The sequence below is a fragment of the Rhinichthys klamathensis genome, unplaced genomic scaffold (assembly GCF_029890125.1).
Source record: "Rhinichthys klamathensis goyatoka isolate OS25496 unplaced genomic scaffold, OSU_Roscu_1.1 h1tg000275l_1, whole genome shotgun sequence".
Classification (NCBI taxonomy): Eukaryota; Metazoa; Chordata; class Actinopteri; order Cypriniformes; family Leuciscidae; genus Rhinichthys; species Rhinichthys klamathensis.
This window is the reverse complement of record NW_026606794.1, coordinates 1,099,335-1,117,929: the sequence shown is the minus strand read 5'-3', so window position 1 is coordinate 1,117,929 and position 18,595 is coordinate 1,099,335. Positions and strand designations below refer to the sequence as shown.

At 36.8% G+C, this 18,595-nt stretch overlaps 2 protein-coding genes, 1 long non-coding RNA gene and 10 other non-coding genes across 13 annotated transcripts; 1 reads left to right on the top strand and 12 right to left on the bottom strand.

The window, feature by feature from the left end:
* Positions 1-351: 351 nt before the first annotated feature.
* On the bottom strand, positions 352-2,350 carry batf2 (basic leucine zipper ATF-like transcription factor 2). The gene is made up of 3 exons (XM_056268722.1): positions 2,112-2,350; positions 1,693-1,797; positions 352-898 (listed from the first exon to the last, which is right to left on the bottom strand). The coding sequence occupies exons 1-3, from the start codon at positions 2,199-2,201 to the stop codon at positions 560-562; spliced, it is 534 nt and encodes a 177-aa protein (XP_056124697.1). The 5' UTR covers positions 2,202-2,350; the 3' UTR covers positions 352-559.
* A 4,761-nt stretch (positions 2,351-7,111) lies between these two features.
* Positions 7,112-8,767, top strand: arl2 (ADP-ribosylation factor-like 2). The gene is made up of 5 exons (XM_056268721.1): positions 7,112-7,320; positions 7,520-7,630; positions 7,869-8,031; positions 8,179-8,259; positions 8,376-8,767. The coding sequence occupies exons 1-5, from the start codon at positions 7,256-7,258 to the stop codon at positions 8,508-8,510; spliced, it is 555 nt and encodes a 184-aa protein (XP_056124696.1). The 5' UTR covers positions 7,112-7,255; the 3' UTR covers positions 8,511-8,767.
* Positions 8,768-11,027: 2,260 nt separating this feature from the next.
* Positions 11,028-11,098, bottom strand: LOC130102745 (small nucleolar RNA SNORD31). The gene has a single exon (XR_008809275.1). It is a non-coding gene; the product is annotated as a small nucleolar RNA SNORD31 (small nucleolar RNA).
* Positions 11,099-11,242: 144 nt separating this feature from the next.
* On the bottom strand, positions 11,243-11,311 carry LOC130102746 (small nucleolar RNA SNORD31). The gene has a single exon (XR_008809276.1). It is a non-coding gene; the product is annotated as a small nucleolar RNA SNORD31 (small nucleolar RNA).
* Positions 11,312-11,460: 149 nt separating this feature from the next.
* LOC130102747 (small nucleolar RNA SNORD31) lies at positions 11,461-11,529 on the bottom strand. Its single transcript, XR_008809277.1, has one exon. It is a non-coding gene; the product is annotated as a small nucleolar RNA SNORD31 (small nucleolar RNA).
* A 113-nt stretch (positions 11,530-11,642) lies between these two features.
* Positions 11,643-11,713, bottom strand: LOC130102744 (small nucleolar RNA SNORD31). Its single transcript, XR_008809274.1, has one exon. It is a non-coding gene; the product is annotated as a small nucleolar RNA SNORD31 (small nucleolar RNA).
* Positions 11,714-11,856: 143 nt separating this feature from the next.
* On the bottom strand, positions 11,857-11,924 carry LOC130102748 (small nucleolar RNA SNORD31). The gene has a single exon (XR_008809278.1). It is a non-coding gene; the product is annotated as a small nucleolar RNA SNORD31 (small nucleolar RNA).
* Positions 11,925-12,054: 130 nt separating this feature from the next.
* LOC130102743 (small nucleolar RNA SNORD31) lies at positions 12,055-12,125 on the bottom strand. The gene has a single exon (XR_008809273.1). It is a non-coding gene; the product is annotated as a small nucleolar RNA SNORD31 (small nucleolar RNA).
* A 275-nt stretch (positions 12,126-12,400) lies between these two features.
* On the bottom strand, positions 12,401-12,525 carry LOC130102749 (small nucleolar RNA SNORD22). Its single transcript, XR_008809279.1, has one exon. It is a non-coding gene; the product is annotated as a small nucleolar RNA SNORD22 (small nucleolar RNA).
* An 89-nt stretch (positions 12,526-12,614) lies between these two features.
* LOC130102723 (uncharacterized) lies at positions 12,615-17,343 on the bottom strand. Its single transcript, XR_008809268.1, has 8 exons — positions 17,303-17,343; positions 16,683-16,729; positions 16,334-16,380; positions 16,110-16,156; positions 15,109-15,157; positions 14,876-14,925; positions 14,656-14,705; positions 12,615-12,856 (listed from the first exon to the last, which is right to left on the bottom strand). It is a non-coding gene; the product is annotated as an uncharacterized LOC130102723 (long non-coding RNA).
* On the bottom strand, positions 12,930-12,996 carry LOC130102742 (small nucleolar RNA SNORD30). Its single transcript, XR_008809272.1, has one exon. It is a non-coding gene; the product is annotated as a small nucleolar RNA SNORD30 (small nucleolar RNA).
* Positions 13,449-13,515, bottom strand: LOC130102741 (small nucleolar RNA SNORD30). Its single transcript, XR_008809271.1, has one exon. It is a non-coding gene; the product is annotated as a small nucleolar RNA SNORD30 (small nucleolar RNA).
* Positions 14,774-14,838, bottom strand: LOC130102739 (small nucleolar RNA SNORD29). Its single transcript, XR_008809270.1, has one exon. It is a non-coding gene; the product is annotated as a small nucleolar RNA SNORD29 (small nucleolar RNA).
* Positions 17,344-18,595: the final 1,252 nt, after the last annotated feature.

The following is an 18,595-nucleotide window of genomic DNA, read 5'->3' as shown; positions in this document are numbered from 1 at the left end:
ACCTAAAATGGTGGTACCATATTTTTTTCAGTAAATTTCTGGCAACCACAGCTGCCAGTTTTTTTTTTACCGTATCTTTTTTTACAATGTATAAATAATTCAGAAATTAAAAACAAGCTGTGTGTAGTATCTTGTTTTGTAAGAAATTTATTTTCAAATGTATTTTTGAATAACAAAAATGACAACAGTAAGTGACACTGAACGATTTGAAATTATTAAAAAATAATTTATGAATTAACTGAAAACTCTTATATCAAATCACAAATCAAATATCACAAATCAAAATAGATTAAAGTAAGGAGTCACTAAGCCCAACATAAGGCTATTGTCTTGTAATACATTTTTTAAACATTTCATATTTAAAATATAGCTACATGTAAAAATAAATCTTGCCATCTGTAAGTCTTGCTTAAATAAATTAGAAGTTACAACATATTCACACCTTATCATGGCTTTTAGCACCGCTTGCATTTGAACACAATAAAAAGAGCTGTTTGCAGTATGTAGTAGTGTGTATGGCTTGTCATTAAATAAGAACATAACTAGACTGTACTGCACCTCAAAACTGCTGTAGGCACCCATTCCCATTCAATGTGTCCCAAGGAGACCAATCGCTACTGTCGAGGAGCCCTGTTAGAGGCAAGTCCACTAAATTAGTGTCTGGTAAAAATGAAAGGTCCGAAAAGAGGTTGGGTTCAGGGACGAAGTTGAAATCTGAGGTAGAGGGTGCAGCTGTGGGTGGACCTACTGGAACACTAACTGATGGTCCATATGGACAGAGTTTAGTGCAGCGAGGTTCATGTTGCTCCAAAGCAGTGGTGTAGATTTGAAGCTCCTTCTTCAGCTCAGCGATTTCTTTTCGGAATGCGGCATTAGACTGCTCTAGATCTTGGAGTTCCTAAGTAAAAAAAATTAAACATTGAAAAACAAGAGTTTATAAACAGTACAATACTGAAATGCAGAAGTTACAAAGGGAACGAAAATGTGGAACAGTAAAATACAGAGTTAAAATAGATTTCACCTGAGCTGCTCTTCCCACATACAAAATTTCAGAGGAAAAACACAACAGACTATTTAAAAAAAAACAAAATAAACAATTCAGATTTCATGTTAATCTATGAAAGGTTGTGATGATTGGGTTGGGGAAAAGGGGAAAGTCCAAGATTTGCACATCATCTGAAGAGAAAATGAAAGTGAAAATGAAGGTAAAATAACTAGTCTGGCGCTAGCGCAACTAATCTGTATGCTGTCCCAGTCAAGTTTCCAAGAAATGCCTGCTTTGAACTGAAGTTGCGCAATAGCTACTAATGCTTTCTCTCTCCTCCACACACACACACACCCACACACACACCCACACAACATACTAATTATTAACAAACAAACACAAAAAATAACCTGTACAGAAACAAACACAGCTGCATTTTAATACACACCTTCTGCTGAAGGTTGTTATTATTATGAAACATTACTTTATAATTCCAAGTAATTATAAGGGTACAGATTATTTGTCTGAATTACAATAATAAAGAACAATATCATATATATTTGTGCGAGTAACATGAATGAAAAGATACATGCACAACAAATGTGAGGATTTGGAGATATCAAAAGATAACAAGTAACAAAGCCAAAGTTACACATTCAAAAGGGGAAATAGAGAGAGAGTGTGAAAGGTCGCAATATGCCACTGACCTCGTGCAGTACATCTGCCTTTTCTGTCTGTTTTCTTCGACTCTTGCGTGCTGCATCTCTGTTTTTCTCTTTGCGATGGTGCCCATGGCCATCTGACTGTGTGCTCTGAGGATATTCATCATCAGATCATGTATATATGAATTATAATATATCGATATTTATATATAGCCTAAATAAATATTTGTTTCAATATTTTATTGTTCGTAATTAGATATTAGGATATAAAAATAACCGCATGTGTGTGTGTGTGTGTGTGTGTGTGTGTGTGTGTGTGTGTGTGTGTGTGTGTGTGTGTGTTTTAACCATAATTATAAAATGAATATTATAAACAAATATTTATTTATAAATATTTTATTGCTTGTAATATGTATATGTAGTACATATTACAATTACATTAAATAAGTTAATTTATTACCTACCCAATCTTGAGGACTCTGAGAATCACTTTGCGAGAAAGGACTTCCCTGGTCAAAGTTATCCATGAAGGCAGCTGGCATCTCCAAGAACATGGATGCTCTCTTCGACAGTTGAATTAGAACAAAATGCTTGCATGTATACTTTCAGAATAAATCAGTCGTTGGTAATATTTCCGTATTATACAAAGTTCCTCGAATTGAAAAGCAAGCGCGTTAAAAGAATCCTGAGGCAGCTGTAGTCTGCAAAACTACATTGCCTGGTCATGATTTAAACTGCTCTGAGGTCTTTAATGTAAGCAGTGGGCGTTGGAATGAGCCAATAGCTCTGGCAATGAGGTGACGCAACAGAGGGGTGGACTAGTGTGTTTTCGGTTTCGAATTATTTTAAACGACCCGGTTAGCGGAGACTGGAGGTCATCGCTTCCCACACAGAAATGTCAGTAATTGGGTTGTACATTTCCCGCTCTACAGTTTACTGGGAATTCCTATCCGGAAGTCCAAACGGATGGAACTCTTTATGGGATAGTCAGGCTTTACTATGTGTGTAAGGCTAGGCTACTTTATTTCATTACTAAAATGAATGTGAATGAAATGAACGAAATGAAATGAATGAATGTCTAGTTTTAAGGTCTGTAAGAGGACAAACTTAGATTACAAGAGAAATTGTTAATGTGTAATGAGAACTTTTTAAATAATTTTTAAAAATGTGTGTGGTGATGGAAATGACAATGAATTAACGTGAATGTATAAACAGTAGCTATTTATTAGAAACATTTTTAAACTCTACACACTAATTAAACTCAATTCACAAAGTCATTAAACATAACCATGCCTGTTTTTAGTACTGCTGAGTTTGATGTATAAAACTGATTTGTCTCACAGATGAACGGTTACAGTGCATACTAAAATAAAAATATATAAAAATGAAATCAATTAATATTAAAGTAATATAATTTAGAAATAAAAAATATCATAATCCATCTATCCATCCATCTTCTTCCGCTTATCCGGGGCCGGGTCGCAGGGGCAGCAGTCTAACCAGAGACGCCCAGACATCCCTCTCCCTAGACACTTCCTCCAGCTCTTCCGGGGGAATACTGAGGCGTTCCCAGGCCAGCCAGGAGACATAATCCCTCCAGCATGTCCCTCCAGCATGTCCCTCCAGCATGTCCCCGGGAAGGTGTCCAGGAGGCATCCGAAACAGATGCCGGAGCCACCTCAGCTGGCCCCTCTCGATGTGGAGGAGAGGGGCCCCTCTACTCTGAGCTCCTCCCGAGTGACCGAGCTCCTCATCCTATCTCTAAGGGATCGCCCAGCCACCCTGCGGAGGAAGCTCATTTCGGCCGCCTGTATCCGGGATCTTGTCCTTTCGGTTATGACCCACAGCTCATGACCATAGGTGAGAGTAGATCGACCGGTAAATCGAGAGTTTCGCCTTGCAGCTCAGCTCCTTCTTCACCACGACACCAGCTCCTTCTTCACCATGACAGACCGCGTTACTGCAGAAGCTGCACCGATCCGTCTGTCAATCTCCCGTTCCATCCTTCCCTCACTCGTGAACAAGACCCCAAGATACTTGAACTCTTCACTTGAGGTAGGAACTCTCCACCAACCTGAAGCGGGCAAACCACCCTTTTCCGACTGAGAACCATGGCCTCGGACTTGGAGGTGCTGGTTCTCGTCCCAGCCGCTTCACACTCGGCTGCAAACCATCCCAGTGCATGCTGAAGGTCTCATCTGATGAGGCCAATACGACAACATCATCCGCAAAAAGCAGAGACGAAATCGTGTGGTCCCCAAACCGGACTCCCTCCGTCCCCTGGCTCTGCCTAGAAATTCTGTCCATAAAAAATTATGAACAGAACCGGTGACAAAGGGCAGCCCTGCGGGAGTCCAACATGCACCGGGAACAAGTCTGACTTACCGACAATGTGAACCAGCTCCTGCTCCGGTCGACCGGACAGCCCTTAACAGAGCAGAGGGCCCCGGACTCCATACTCCTAGAGCACCCTCCACAGGACGCCGCGGGGGACACAGTCGAATGCCTTCTCCAAATCCACAAAGCACATGTGGATTAGTTGGGCAAACTCCCATGAACCCTCCAGCACCCTGGAGAGGGTATAGAGCTGGTCCAGTGTTCCACGACCGGGACGAAAAACCACACTGTTCCTCCTGAATCCGAGGTTCTACTATCGGCCGAATTCTCCTCTCCAGTACCCTGGCATAGACTTTACATCCATACATGCCCCTGTTGGAACACACCCTCCGGTTCCCCTTCTTGAAAAGAGGGACCACCACCCCGGTCTGCCAGCCCAAAGGTACTGTCCCTGACCGCCACGCGATGTTGCAGAGGCGTGTCAGACAGCCCCACAATATCCAGAGACTTGAGGTACTCAGGGCGTATCTCATCCACCCCCGGTGCCTTGCCACCGAGGAGCTTCTTGACTACCTCGATGACTTCAGCTTGGGTGATGGACAAGTCCACCTCCGAGCCCTCAGCCTCTGCTTCCTCAATGGAAGACGTGTCGGTGGGATTGAGGAGATCCTCAAAGTATTCCTTCCACCGTCCGATGACATTTCTGTAGTTTTTTGTGAAAAAATGGAAGATAGCTTCAATGAATAGCTTTGAATTAATACTTAGCATTTCATGTATGCAAAATACTCTTATTTAACTTTAAAAAAAATACTTTTTAAAAACACCCTTGAAGGTACAGCATGTTTGGAAATGACATAGAATAAATATATTAACTGATCAAGCAATATTTACCTTGATTTTTTTTCTTTTGTTCTTGATGAAAATTTAAATTGCCTCCATATCCAACATTTCCATAGAAACCACCTAAACAATCATTCACACAAACTTTTTAAAGGGACATTACAGTGTTGTGGTGGAAATGACACCAATACTGTGCGACAGCTATATTTTGTATAAAAAAGTAATATTGATAGTGGTCTCACATGAAATACCATAATGTATTTTAATTATTTTACTAGTGCTTAATTTAGGTATATTAATAATACAGATAAGTATTTTTAAACTGTATTTTCATTGTTGAAGTTAAAAAGTCTGGGTGTGCAACAAGGAGAAAACAGTGATTTTAACACCTATAAGGAGGTTGAAAAGTATGAAAAAATCATAATAGAAAGGTTCTAAAAAGTTTTTTAAGGTGGTTTTATTGTTGGTTTGACAAAGAAAGAGGAATTTGTCCAAAATTATATGTATTTTTAAAAATATGACCAAAGTTCATAAAAGTGCCCATAGTCTAAGAATCACCCATTTATATACACACACATACAAGTATAATTTAGTAGGCTATCTATAATAGTATATTTACATTGTATAGCAAGTAGCCTATAATTTAGCAGTGGGGGTCTGCTAGGAGAAAAGTTTGCAGTCACGTCTTTCGGCTAATGGTGAAAGTTGAATAGATAAGGATCTATGCTGAAAACATGAGGGCTGCCAGTTCAAGAGGGGAAACACAAATAGGCAATTTGAGACAGACTAAACAAGACATTTACCGTAAGGTTTCTTATATCTGGCTGTTTAGACTTTGGATGAAAGCCAATGGACAACTTACAAACATTCTATTCAGTTACAGTTAAGTCACAGTGTTTTATTAATCAATTAATTGTTTATAATGAGATATTATACCCCACATCACCAAAACATTTTTTTTTTACCATAATAGTAATACTGCAATACACTTCCTCAAACTCCTCATACGCTTGTATAACCATCATTATAAATGTTCTCTAATGTTATTGTGGTTGTTCTTGTTTGTAATTATTATTTTATCATTTATTTTACATTTATACCTGCAGTGCTAGGTACATTTCTCACAAATTGTTGCAGTTACTGATTCCAAATTACATGACAAAAATTGTATCTAGATTACTTGTTTTAGGTAATGTAATCTAACTACTTTATGATTACTTTTTAGATTACTTTTAAACTAACTTATCACATTGATTTGAAAAGGATAATCTTGTACCATATTGATATAAAAATACAAAGAGAAAGATTACATTACCTCAGAGTTTCACAGACTGGGGGTTTGTGATGGAACTGCAGGTTTGTGAGTTTAATGAAAATTAAATCATAAAGAAATTAAAAAATGTTGTGTGACCAATAACCGACGGCGACATCAGAGAACTGTGAACTTAATTTTATTTTTATTTATTATTATTATTATTATTGAGAATTTTATTATTGACCTAACTTATTAATATAAAATTTCAGGGGGTACTTCAAGTAGGCCTAAATATATAGAAAAAAAGAGGTTCAGCTGACAAAAAAGTTTGGGAATCCCTGCATTGCATATAAATATGAAATGACATGAACTTGTACACTTTAATGTGTTTGAAAGACAAAAGCCTTCCAAAGACAAAGTAATACATGGTTAAATGACTCATATAGAGTGATAATTCAAATAATAATTTATGTGTTTGTTAAGAGCTAATTAAATATCCCAGCTGATATGCAATGATAAAAAAAATATTCTAAAAAGTTTGTGTAACCAAATTCTAATTAATTTAATTAAAATGATCCTTGTGTGTTAGTGTAACCATATTAGCAGTAAAGCTCATTCTGATTTTATCTTCAACGTAAAAGCCCATCCTTGAGTAAGAGAAAATAATATTTGGCAGGCAGTGTTAAAATGTTAAATAGTGTTTCTTACAGGGTACACTCAATGAAAAGGTCAAACTAGCATTGCTGACCAACCGATCATACAACCAAAATTAGCCTAAGTGAAATAAACTTACTTTGCAATATTGAGTCTACTGGTGGAGTAGCTCACATGTTTGAAATATGCACATAAGGGGGCGCTGCAATAGAAATGACTGATTTTACGCTCACTGCACCTATTAGAAACCGCTGTTCTCCTTTGCCAATAGAAAAGGCCCAAGTCTAATTGACAGTTAGGACAACCAATCATATGCCTTCAACATCACATTTGCGTACTCTCTAACCAATCATACTTCAATGGGTTGTGTTAGCTCACATAACGCTTCCTTCCTTGTTTCCAGTATGGCTTTGCACTATACGCATGTGATATTTATTTAGGAAATTATTTCATGCGTTTCAACAGTTAATGTGCAAATTCGGGCTTTAAGCCACTTCGGTGTTTTACATTTAAACGTTCACGATGGGTTTACTGACGATCTTGAAGAAAATGAAGCACAAGGAGCGTGAAATGCGTCTACTGATGCTGTATCTTTTCATAGAACTGAATTCAAATGTTTATTTTACACCGCTGTTGTTTTTAAATGTTTGTATTTTTTATAACGTGTATATAATCAGCTTACTCTATTCACGACTGACGATTACTCAAAAAGGCTAGTTTAATGTAAAGTTCTTATCGCTTAGTGATACAGAAGACTCTTGTGGGCCCTTAACCGTTCTTTTATAGTGGACTTGACAATGCTGGAAAAACAACCATCCTAAAGAAGTTCAACGGCCAAGATGTCAGCACGATCTCCCCAACATTAGGCTTCAATATAGAGACGCTTGAGCATAGAGGGTAATATGACGGAAACTAGTTGCATGTTATGTAACGTTAGTTTTGCATCAGTACGAAGTTGAGGGCGTCATAAAATACTTTTAACTTATTAAAGGTCTCTGTTGATTGTTAATTTAACTAATTGTTTAATATGTGTATAAACAGACTGTTTATTTACCACTATCACTGTGATGCATTTCAAATAATTCCCAAGTGCAATGTCTTTGTTTCTGTCTCATTTTGTTCACATTGAGACTAGGTTTAAACTGAATATCTGGGATGTGGGTGGTCAGAAGTCATTGAGATCATACTGGAGGAATTATTTCGAGAGTACAGATGGACTGGTGTGGGTAGTGGACAGCGCTGACAGATTGAGACTGGAGGACTGCAGGAAAGAGCTGAGTACTTTATTACTAGAGGAGGTGAGATGAACAATATCTTTACTTGGACCTAATAATGTCTTACAGTGTTTGAAGTTAAATGGATGAATAAAATGTAATGTGTAAGTCTATCTCGATACACTTCATATTACATGGGTTTGATTACTTTTATATTATTCCTTTTGAAAGCGATTAGCAGGAGCCACGCTGTTAGTTTTTGCCAACAAACAGGACTTACCTGGTTCTTTATCAAAAGATGCCATTCGAGAGGTGAGCCTTCAGTTAAACGGACACAATCATTTGTAATTGCATGAACCTGACTAGCATAACAGGTCACAACTGTAATTAGTGAATATGGCCTTGTTTTCTGAATTTTCTCTGTGCAGGTCTTAGCCCTTGATGACATCAAGACCCATCACTGGTGCATTGTGGGATGCAGTGCCGTGACAGGCGAGAACCTGCTTACAGGTGTGGACTGGCTGCTTGATGATATAGCAGCTCGGATCTTTACAGCTGACTGATGGACTGATAGTTAACACATTTGGCAGATAATGGACCCCCCAAAAAAGGATCTTTTTGGACTGCAAATGTTTGCAATACAACTGTATCTTAAACGTTTAAGATGGTTTATGTAGATGTATTACCAACAGGCTTTGTAATTTTAAAAGCCAAAAGCTGCTTGCCTGAAATGGAAGCCATTTTGAAGTCGTTTGTGTACTTTTCAGTGCCATTTGTTCAGCTGCATAAATAAAGATGCATCACATCTGCCAACAATACTCATTTCTGCCTTGACAAACCTGGTTATTAAAATTGCTGCTTACTCCTGAAGTGATTAGAGTAGTGCTGTTTTTATATTAGTTCTGGAGGGTGGCTGCCTCTCAACTAGACAAATATCCATGAACAATTTAATTTGGACTTTGTCCCATCAGAACACTGAAAGCCATTTAAAGGGTAGTATAATCTCATGATTTCAGGTCAGTTTGCTGCATTTTACACTGCTCCTTTAGTTCTAATCTATTATTAGACAGACTTAAAGGGTCAGTTCACCCAAATATTAAAATTCTGTCAGTAATTACTCACCCTCATGTTGTTCCAACCCCATAAGACTTTCATTCATCTTTGGAACACAAATTAAAATATTTTTGATGAAAACCGAGAGCTGGCTCACTCTTTAAGCTGCAGTGTAATTGATATATGCCAGCACAGAAAAGTTAAACTCACTCAGAGGCCCACACAGAAAAAAAAGGGTTAGTTGAAGAAGTTATTTTTGGCACACAAAAAGTATATGTCACTTGATAAACTTAAGGTTGAGCCACTTGGACTATTTTAACCCTCTGGGGTTCCTCATTTTAGACTCACACTCAGGACCTTCGGGTCAAAAATGACCCAGAGGGTGGCATTAAGATACATTTTATTTGAGCAAAATCAATTAAATATATTTTTGTTCAATAATATTTTTTCTTTTCTTTTTTGGTGTTTTGAGATCATTTTATAATTTATAATTAATATTTATGCAATAATTAAGACCCATTTTTTCCCATTGAATATAATAGAAAATTTATATATATATATAATTAAAAAAAAAATTTATTAAAGCTGTATTTCATTTTAGAGTCAAGTCTAGACCTCATGAAAGCAAATTTTGAAATGAGATCGAAGCCATCTGGTGGACACACTGAGCATTTTTATCACGCAATAGCACATTTTTACCACTAGTGGATTTACAGCTCTCTGTAGAAACCTATGGTAGAAACACTCTAGTGATTTTTTCACATAGTTTAATTTTTTCAGGTTTTTGATTTGAATATATAACAGATTCTCAAAGACTATATTTGTCTTTTTTTTTTAAATAAAAAAAAAATAAAAAAAAATTGGTTGGTTTAAATGGTAATTTTAAGTGGCAGTTTTACTTAATACAGTCAAACCTGAACATTGCATTATAAAGAGAACAAATGGAAAAAATTGTGTCACCCATTGTTTTAAGAGATTCACCCCTTCACTGTTGTGTGCTTTTTTTCTGCATCCTGGCTGTTTTGTATGCACAAAAAAACTCTGTATTTTCACATTTTTGCCAATTTCCCATTCATTTCCTATGGAGGTAATTTTTGACCCGAAGACCCTGAGTTTGACTTTTTTTTACGACCACTTAGACTTTTAAAATCCTTTCCCCAATTTTTTTGGGTGTTCATATACCAAGTACCAAAAAAGTCACCAAGTTTTGGACCATTCCGATGAAGCTACGATTAACATTTTATTTAAACGCTTCGGGTCATTTTTGACCCGAATAACCCCAGAGGGTTAAAATGTCTTTACTAACTTTTCTGGGCTGGCAGATATCAATTAGCTAGCAGCACCATATGAAGGCAAGAGCTTCTTCAAAAATCTTAATTTGTGTTCCAAAGATGAACGAAAGTCTTACGGGGTTGGAACATGAGGGCGAGTAATTACTGACAGAATTTATTTTTGGGTGAACTCTTAATATCATACACACCAAAAACATGAATTAATAAAATTTTGTACCTCAGCTTAGTACATTTTACAAAAAAAAAAAAAAAGCATTTTATTGCTGGTTCATGTTGCCTAAATCATTCTTGAACAACCTTACTGTAAAGTGTCACTTTACCAATTAGTTTACTAAAAATAACCTGATACAAACATTCAAAAGATTAAGACTAATTTGAAATTGTCAATCCATTTATTTAAAAACCACTGAATACATGCCAACAAATGGAGACATATTTCCAAGAAAACAATATATCAAGTGATTTAATTACAGAGTGTACAAAGTGGGTGTCACCCATTTATATTTTCAGTCTTAAACATGCCATTCAGTCAACACTTCAAATACAACAGATGTACAGTAGGAATTAGGAGGAAACATCAAGCTGTCATCCACAATTCAACTTCTCCCCAGATGCTTTTTAACTGACCTGGGAGAAAGAGGGAGGTCAGTACATGGGGCAATAAATAAAATAACCCATACCCAACTCTTGTGCAACAATTAAAAGCACAAGAAAAAAATTAAGATTAACATGAAGTATGGATCAGAGGGTATACCAATCTGTCATGACTTTTCAGACTGGGGCGGTAGTTACTCATCACATCCATGCTAATGGGTACAAATATGAATTTTAGTTACCTCTACATGACATCATCCTTAATCAGCAAGGCATGGAACCACCTGAAGGAGAGAAAAGAGGGGGGGATGGGAAGTCAGTACAATTCAACCTAAATGAAGTTATTCAGAGGTACTGATTTATCAGAGTCAATCAATCAGTCATGACACATCAGACTGGGGCGATAAGAAATCATCATTTAAAATAAATGCACAATAAAATCTGAAAGTACAAACCTTTAATATCTACAAAACACCAGCATCTGCCATCTGGAGGAACCACCTGAGGGAGAGAAAAGAGGGGGGGGATGGGAAGTCAGTACAATTCAACCTAAATGTAATTATTCAGAGGTACTGATTTATCAGAGTCAATCAATCAGTCATGACACATCAGACTGGGGCGATAAGAAATCATCATTTAAAAATAAATGCACAATAAAATCTGAAAGTACCAACCTTTAATATCTACAAAACACCAGCATCTGCCATCTGGAGGGACAGTAGCAACAATTAAACAAGGAAAAATTAAGAAACAAAGTATGGATCAGAGGGTATACCAATCTGTCATGACTTTTCAGACTGGGGCGGTAATCACTCATCACATCCATACTAATGGGTACAAATGAATTTTAGGTACCTGTACACAGGACACCATCCTTAATCAGCTAGGCATGGAAGCACCTGAGTGAGAGAAAAGTGGGGGGATGGGAAGTCAGTACAAGTCGACTTAAATCAGTACCTTTGTATCATTACATTTATCAGAGTCATCAATCAGTCATGACACATCAGACTGGGGCGATAAGAAATCATCATTTAAAAAAATAAAAACGCAAAAGCTAAAACAAGTTCAAACCTTTAATGTCGACAAAACACCATAATGTGACATCTGGGGCAACCTGGAAGGACAGTGGCAACAATTAAAGCATAAGGGAAAAAAGCTAGACATGAAGTATGGATCAGAGAGTATACCAATCTGTCATGAATTTTCAGACTGGGGCGGTAATCACTCATCACATCCATACTAATGCATACCAATAAGCATTTTAGAACAAATTTAAATGAAACCAATTGAGGTTAGTGGACTACCATTCAGTCAGATAAATCAGAATGGGGCGGTAATCTTATGAATCACACCTACATGTAATTAAAGTCAAAAACAAACACATACCAACTTCAGTGTGAAGTGGGTCCAGAACTTCCAGGGGATGGGTACAGAACGGCCATTGTAGTCCTGCATGGAATCAGAACTAAATTTATCACAAAAAAAGGAAAACGTTTCTCTACATTAAAACTAGTCCTTCTCAGACTGTTGGTAACCCCAACAGATCATCCCCTTATTGCCAAGGCAACACCAGTGGGTTCACCTTTTCAGGTTCTGGTATTGTCAAGGCGTAAGACTTGCGCAAGTTACATCATAAAAGGACTACAGGCTTGCAACATTACATATTTGGGATTGAATTCTTACCCATTTGGACAACTTCAGGTGCCACTCATCTGAAAAAGAAAATCAAAAAGAAAACTTCAGATGGGTGAGTTCCACATGTGTAGAGACAAATGCTAGTTCTGTAACATCAGTACAAGATGTACATTTATCAGCAGGACTTCAGACGAACGAGACTGCAAGAATCATCATAGGTTACAGAGGGAATTGACCATTGAAAAGGTGCAAGTTAATTAAAAAGGGACCATTTGTAGTGGGATTTGATATAGGAAGCACATTCTTACCTGTTGAGAATGCTTCAGGTGTGCAGCCTGTCAGGAGCAAAAACAAACCCGAGCGTCATTTGATGCACAAACAACTCAAAAATAGATAAAACATGTAGTGTAACGTCAGTAATAAGATTTATCAACAGGGTTTCAGACGAACGAGATTCCAATAAATCATCATTAGTTACAGAGGGACTGCATATTAAGCACATGGGAGTAGGAAATAACCTTACCTACCACCAAAGGACTCCACACTTAGTCTTGGACAAACCATAGTCCTGAAGTGAAAAGAGGTGATGTCTGACAGTTTTAAATTGCTTCATCTGTGAAAGAAAAAAAAAGAAAAAACTTCAGATGGGCAAGTAACACAAAAGTGTAGACACAAATGATAGTTCTGTAACATCAGTACAAGATGTTAATTTATCAGCAGGACTTCAGACGAACGAGACTGCAAGAATCATCATACGTTACAGAGGGAATTGAGCATTAAAAAGGTGCAAGTTAATCAAATAGGGACCATTTGATATAGGAAGCACATTCTTACCTGTTGAGACCACTTCAGGCGTGCAACCTGTCATGAAAAAACAAACCTGAGCATCATTTGATACATAAACCACTTAAAATAGATAAAACGGTGTAACGTCAGTAATAAGATTTATCAACAGGGTTTCAGACGAACGAGATTCCAATAAATCATCATAAGTTACAGAGGGACTGCATAGGGCTGCACGATTTGGGCCAAAATGATAATCACGATTATTTTGATCAATATTGAGATCACGATTAATTATCACGATTATTTGTTGATTTTAACCAAAACAAATGTTATTGTCACATAGGCTAATTATAACTGCTTTCACATTATGCTACATTCCTGCTAATGTACAACTATGTGCATCAAAATAAAACAGGTCCTCTTATTCACCAAAATTCAGTGCATCTCTTTAAAGAATAAATAAAAACAAATAAAACAATAAAGAAAATGTAGCAAAACTTCAACAGGGCACTATTTTAGATTGTGTAAATATAAAATAAAAATATAAACTTGCATTGTACCTGCATAATGGATGTGAATAAAACGCACAAAATATACAATCAATAAAAAACAAATATTCCATAACAGAATGTAACCAAATGAGAACATTTCAAGGCAGAACTAAGCACTATGGAAGTTCGATTAATGGATGAAATTCAGAGTCATTGTTATTTGACGCTTAAGAAATGTAAAATGTTGTGGTACAGTGTCAGTGATTAGTCTTACTGCATAAATTGAATCTTATTTAATCCTCCAAAGTTTATGTGCTTGAATTATTTCTACTTATTAAACAATAGTTCAAAACAAGAGTTTGTAGTACTGATTATTGGAGTCCATTAATCGAACTTTCATGCCTCTTATATAGTAATTATATATTAATATGTAGTATGTATGTACCAATTTACTAATGCTCACACTCGGTCTCTCACGCGCACCGTCACTCGGTCTCTCTCGCCCGCTGTCGCTCGTACGCAGACACACTCGGTATCTCTCGCGCACTTTCGAACGCGCTCTTGGACACTCGGTCTCTCGTGCACTGTCGCTCGCGCGCAGACGGTCTCTCGCGCACTCGGGCTCATGGAGGCACGTGATCAGACAGTGGTTTACGGAGCGCTAGATTGGCTTTACAAAAAAAAAAAAAAAACCTTTGATACGGAGTGTTCTGTGAATGTAATGACGCATTTTAAATATCGCTCGGTCACGCGAATTTGATCGTGGGAAGCCAAAATCGCGATCGTGATTAAAATTCCATTAATCGTGCAGCCCTAGGACTGCATATTAAGCACATGGGAGCAGGAAGTAACCTTACCTACTACCACCAAAGGACTCCACACACTTAGTCTTGGACAAACCATAGTCCTGAAGTGAAAACAAGAGGGGTTATATCTGACAATTTCACACAATTAGAATAGTAACAAAATCCATCAATCTCTCAGTTGTTCGTTACTTTTCACGTGGGTTCAAAGTGAGCTAAGTATCTTCATCACAGAGATTGGACAAAAATCAAGCTATATAAACAATAAAATTACCTTTGAAATATGTTAGTCCTTGGTGAAAGGCCATTTTGTGCATACGTCACCTAAAACAAAGTTTCTGACATTATTTAGTTTACAAAAACAAAACCACCATGTTAAACCGGTTCTGATCAGGGCTTTGGTGACTAATGCCATAGAGCAATAATGCTGTCCAGATATTAAGTGGTATAAACCATTCATCCTCTCAGACTATTTAAGCAAACACCACTTAAAAAAAGAAAGCTCACCTGAATGTCATTATGACCATACTATGGCCACCAGGACAAGTTGAACCACCTAGACAGATAACAGGCACCATAAGCACAGAATTCAGCAAATATGGTTAAGTCAGACTTTGGTGACTAGAATGCCATGACAAATCAGTCAACTTATTACATTGTAAAAACTTAGAGTAGTTCACTTGTAAAAAAACTTTTGCTGATAATTTACTCACCCCCATGTCATCCAAATTGTCCATGTCTTTCTTCAGTCGTAAAGAAATTAAGGTTGATGAAAACATTCCAGGATTTTTCTCCATATAAATGCACTTTACTGGGCACCAAACGGTCCAAGGTCCAAAAGACAGTTTCAGTGCAACCTGCAAACTGAAAGGGCTTTAAATGACACCAGACGATGAATAAGGGTCTTATCAAGCGAAACGATCGCTCATAAAAAAATAAAAAAAAAACGTTTAAGTTTTATAAGCTCACATGCCCGCCTTGCTCGGTTCTGTGTGACTCCTGTTCGAACTCGTTCATCAAAATGAACAAATCTTTTTTCGAGTCATTGGATTCATTTAACGACCGAAATGAACGAATTGACTCGGAAAAAGATTAGTTCATTTTGATGAACGAGTTCGAACAGGAGAGTTACACAGAACAGAGAAAGGCGAGCATGTGAGCTTATAAAACTTAAAAGTTTTTTTTTTTTTTTTAATGAGCGATCGTTTTGCTTGATAAGACCCTTATTCATCGTCTGGTGTCATTTAAAACCATTTGAACAGTTTGCACTGAAACTGTCTTTTGGACCTTGAACCATTTGGCTACCATTGAAGTCCATTATATGGAGAAAAATCCTGGAATGTTTATCAAAAACCTTAAATTCTGTTCGACTGAAGAAAAAAAAGACATGGACATCTTGGATGACATGGGGGTGAGTAAATTATCAGCAAAAGTTTTTTATAAAGTGAACTAATCCTTTAATCACTTCAGAATTGTGAAACAAATTGAATTTTTGGAAAACCACTTACCAATACAGCATCCATGGACAACGTACACAGTTCATGTGCAGGCAACCCTAAAATACAATTAATATTTTTAAAGCTACAATAGGGTAGTGATGACTGAGCCCAAGTCACCCACGTTGTCAGAATAAAAAGGCAGACATCACTGGAATTCAGACATATGCTTGTCTTTGAAATCATCATTTAAGGGTTTAGCCTAAAAAAAGGACCCTCATTACTTGAAAACTTACCTTTAATTTAACAGGCCTCTTCCTCATCCTAGCAGACTGTGTGGAAACTGCAAAAAAAGCCCACATTTCACAAATACTAAAACTAACAAAAAGAAACACTTGGCAACAGCCTGCTACTCAGTTTAGAAATATTACACAACTATTTAGGAAGAGAGAATTCAAAGTCACAATAGTACTACTGGATGCCTAAAATTTCAATAGGGATGTAACTAAACTGAGCACAAGCCACCCACATTATGTCAGAAAATAAAGGCAAACATCATTGGAATTCAGATATATGCTTGTCTTTGTAATCATCATTTAAAGGTGTAGCCTTAAAAACAGGAACTTCAATACTTGAAATATTTACCTTGAATTTAACAGGCCTCATCCTCATCCCAGCAGACTGCATGATCGCTGAAAAAAAAAAAAAGTAAAAAAAATTATAAGGCTTACATTTACAAATACTAAAAACACTTGTCAATCTGTAATAGATGCGCAATGTTACTCAGCTTAAAAAAAGGTTACAAACAAAGCAATTAAGGAACAGAGAAGTCATAAGCCAAAGTAACACTGAATGCATAAATTCATGCACTCTGTACAAAGGCCACAGGGTGTGGTAGACAAAAATAAGGCCTAAACCATACTAATAGTATCCTAGATACTTATATTTTAGCTCTCCTTAAATTTAAGTTCTTAAGCATGAATGGTTATAAAACATGTAACATGCACTGATCTTTTGGGATCAACTTTCGTTATGTCACACTTGTATTGATTGAATTCCTTAATCAGATCCACGTGCAAGTGTTAAAGTTTGCTCTAAACCCCATTCAATAATGAAAATGCACTACACTTATAAGCAGGACTCCATGTAACATTTTACATAACTTTAATGCCATTCATTCAAATAAAAACTGGCCAAAATTAATTAAACTGTCAATATGTCGATCTCTACCATGTTTGCTTTAGTAAGTGTACCTACTATAGAACTTACCTACGATGTCAGGGACTTCATGCTCGTCGTGGCCATTGCTGCAAAAGAACAGACGTAGTTGAGACACGTGTTGTCATGAAACTTTCACAACGCGCAAGATTTACGAATACAACTCAAACGAAAATCTCTCTTCAGATATATAAAAGTGCAATCACATTGTTTCAGAACAGGTCTGTGGAAGTTATCATCATTGAGAGATCGTGCCATAAGCGAAAAAAGCAGACCAACAGTAAATATTTTGTAATTGCGAAACAGTATCAAGCAAACTTTAATAAAAAGTAGTAAAATTACAACTAATAGCAATAAGTGAGGCAGGATGGTTTCAGATGCGATTCTGAGGCTCATGGGCTAATGGATTGCAAACACTCCGCAGTTGTCTGCTAAGGCCCACTATACAGAAATAAACATTTAAATGCATACTAACAAGGAAGAGCTGACTATCTATAATTTAGACCCTCTTTAGAAAAAGGCGTTTTTTAAAAAATAAAACTACACTTCAGTTTACAAAAAACAGTAAAAAAAAAAAAAAAAAAACACTTACCAATGAAGAAGCTGCTGCAAAATGGACGAAAAGGAGGTCTGGGCGCTTTTTATTCTTGTCACATGTGAAAGTACACGCCCATTTTACAACAACCAATAAGGTTACTGATTATATTAAAAGCGCCAGTATACATTTTTGCTTGTGCATTAAAATAAAAATAAAAAAATGGATACACTGTAACTGCTCAAAATGTAGATGCAAAAGATGTTTATTCTAGTGCACATAATGCACATTTTAAATAGCAAAATAATAAATGCAGCAGATATATACTGAGAGGCAGAACAATGTAGGCTACTTATTTGAACGTATACGAGTATCACATATCGGTAAGTATAGTTTTAGAACTAGTGCGTTTTGTTGCATGATAATTTGTAAAGTAGATGATAATCATCTCTTTCTCAATCACTCTTTTTTTTTCAAGCTTCACATTTTCCACTAGATGGCATCATATCTGCAGCGATACAAGCGTAGGGTAACATGGGGAAACTGCCTTCTCCCACCTTACCTTTTTTTTCCTGACCATAGATGACACAAAATCACATCTCCGCACTTTTGATGAATGGCTACGCTATTTTTAATTTTGTAATTTCATCTGAATATCAACAATTGTGAAATTTAGTTAGCCAAAACAATTTTGAGTTCAATTGATCTAATTTTGTGTCTCTGGAAAATAGTGACCTATGACATTGTATTATATTGAATATCAAAGTTTTTTGTGTCTGTTTGTTAATGAGCTATTTGTGGACAC

Bases quoted from the DNA above. Each gene is read 5' to 3' on its own strand.
- batf2 (XM_056268722.1), bottom strand. From the start codon at position 2,201: ATGTTCTTGGAGATGCCAGCTGCCTTCATGGATAACTTTGACCAGGGA. The intron at 1,798-2,111 runs GTAGGTAATAAA...GAATATCCTCAG, and splicing joins CTCAGAGTCCTCAAGATTGG to AGCACACAGTCAGATGGCCA. The intron at 899-1,692 runs GTCAGTGGCATA...TTTTTTACTTAG, and splicing joins AGGCAGATGTACTGCACGAG to GAACTCCAAGATCTAGAGCA.
- arl2 (XM_056268721.1), top strand. From the start codon at position 7,256: ATGGGTTTACTGACGATCTTGAAGAAAATGAAGCACAAGGAGCGTGAA. The intron at 7,321-7,519 runs GTATCTTTTCAT...GTTCTTTTATAG, and splicing joins GAAATGCGTCTACTGATGCT to TGGACTTGACAATGCTGGAA. The intron at 7,631-7,868 runs GTAATATGACGG...CATTGAGACTAG, and splicing joins GAGACGCTTGAGCATAGAGG to GTTTAAACTGAATATCTGGG.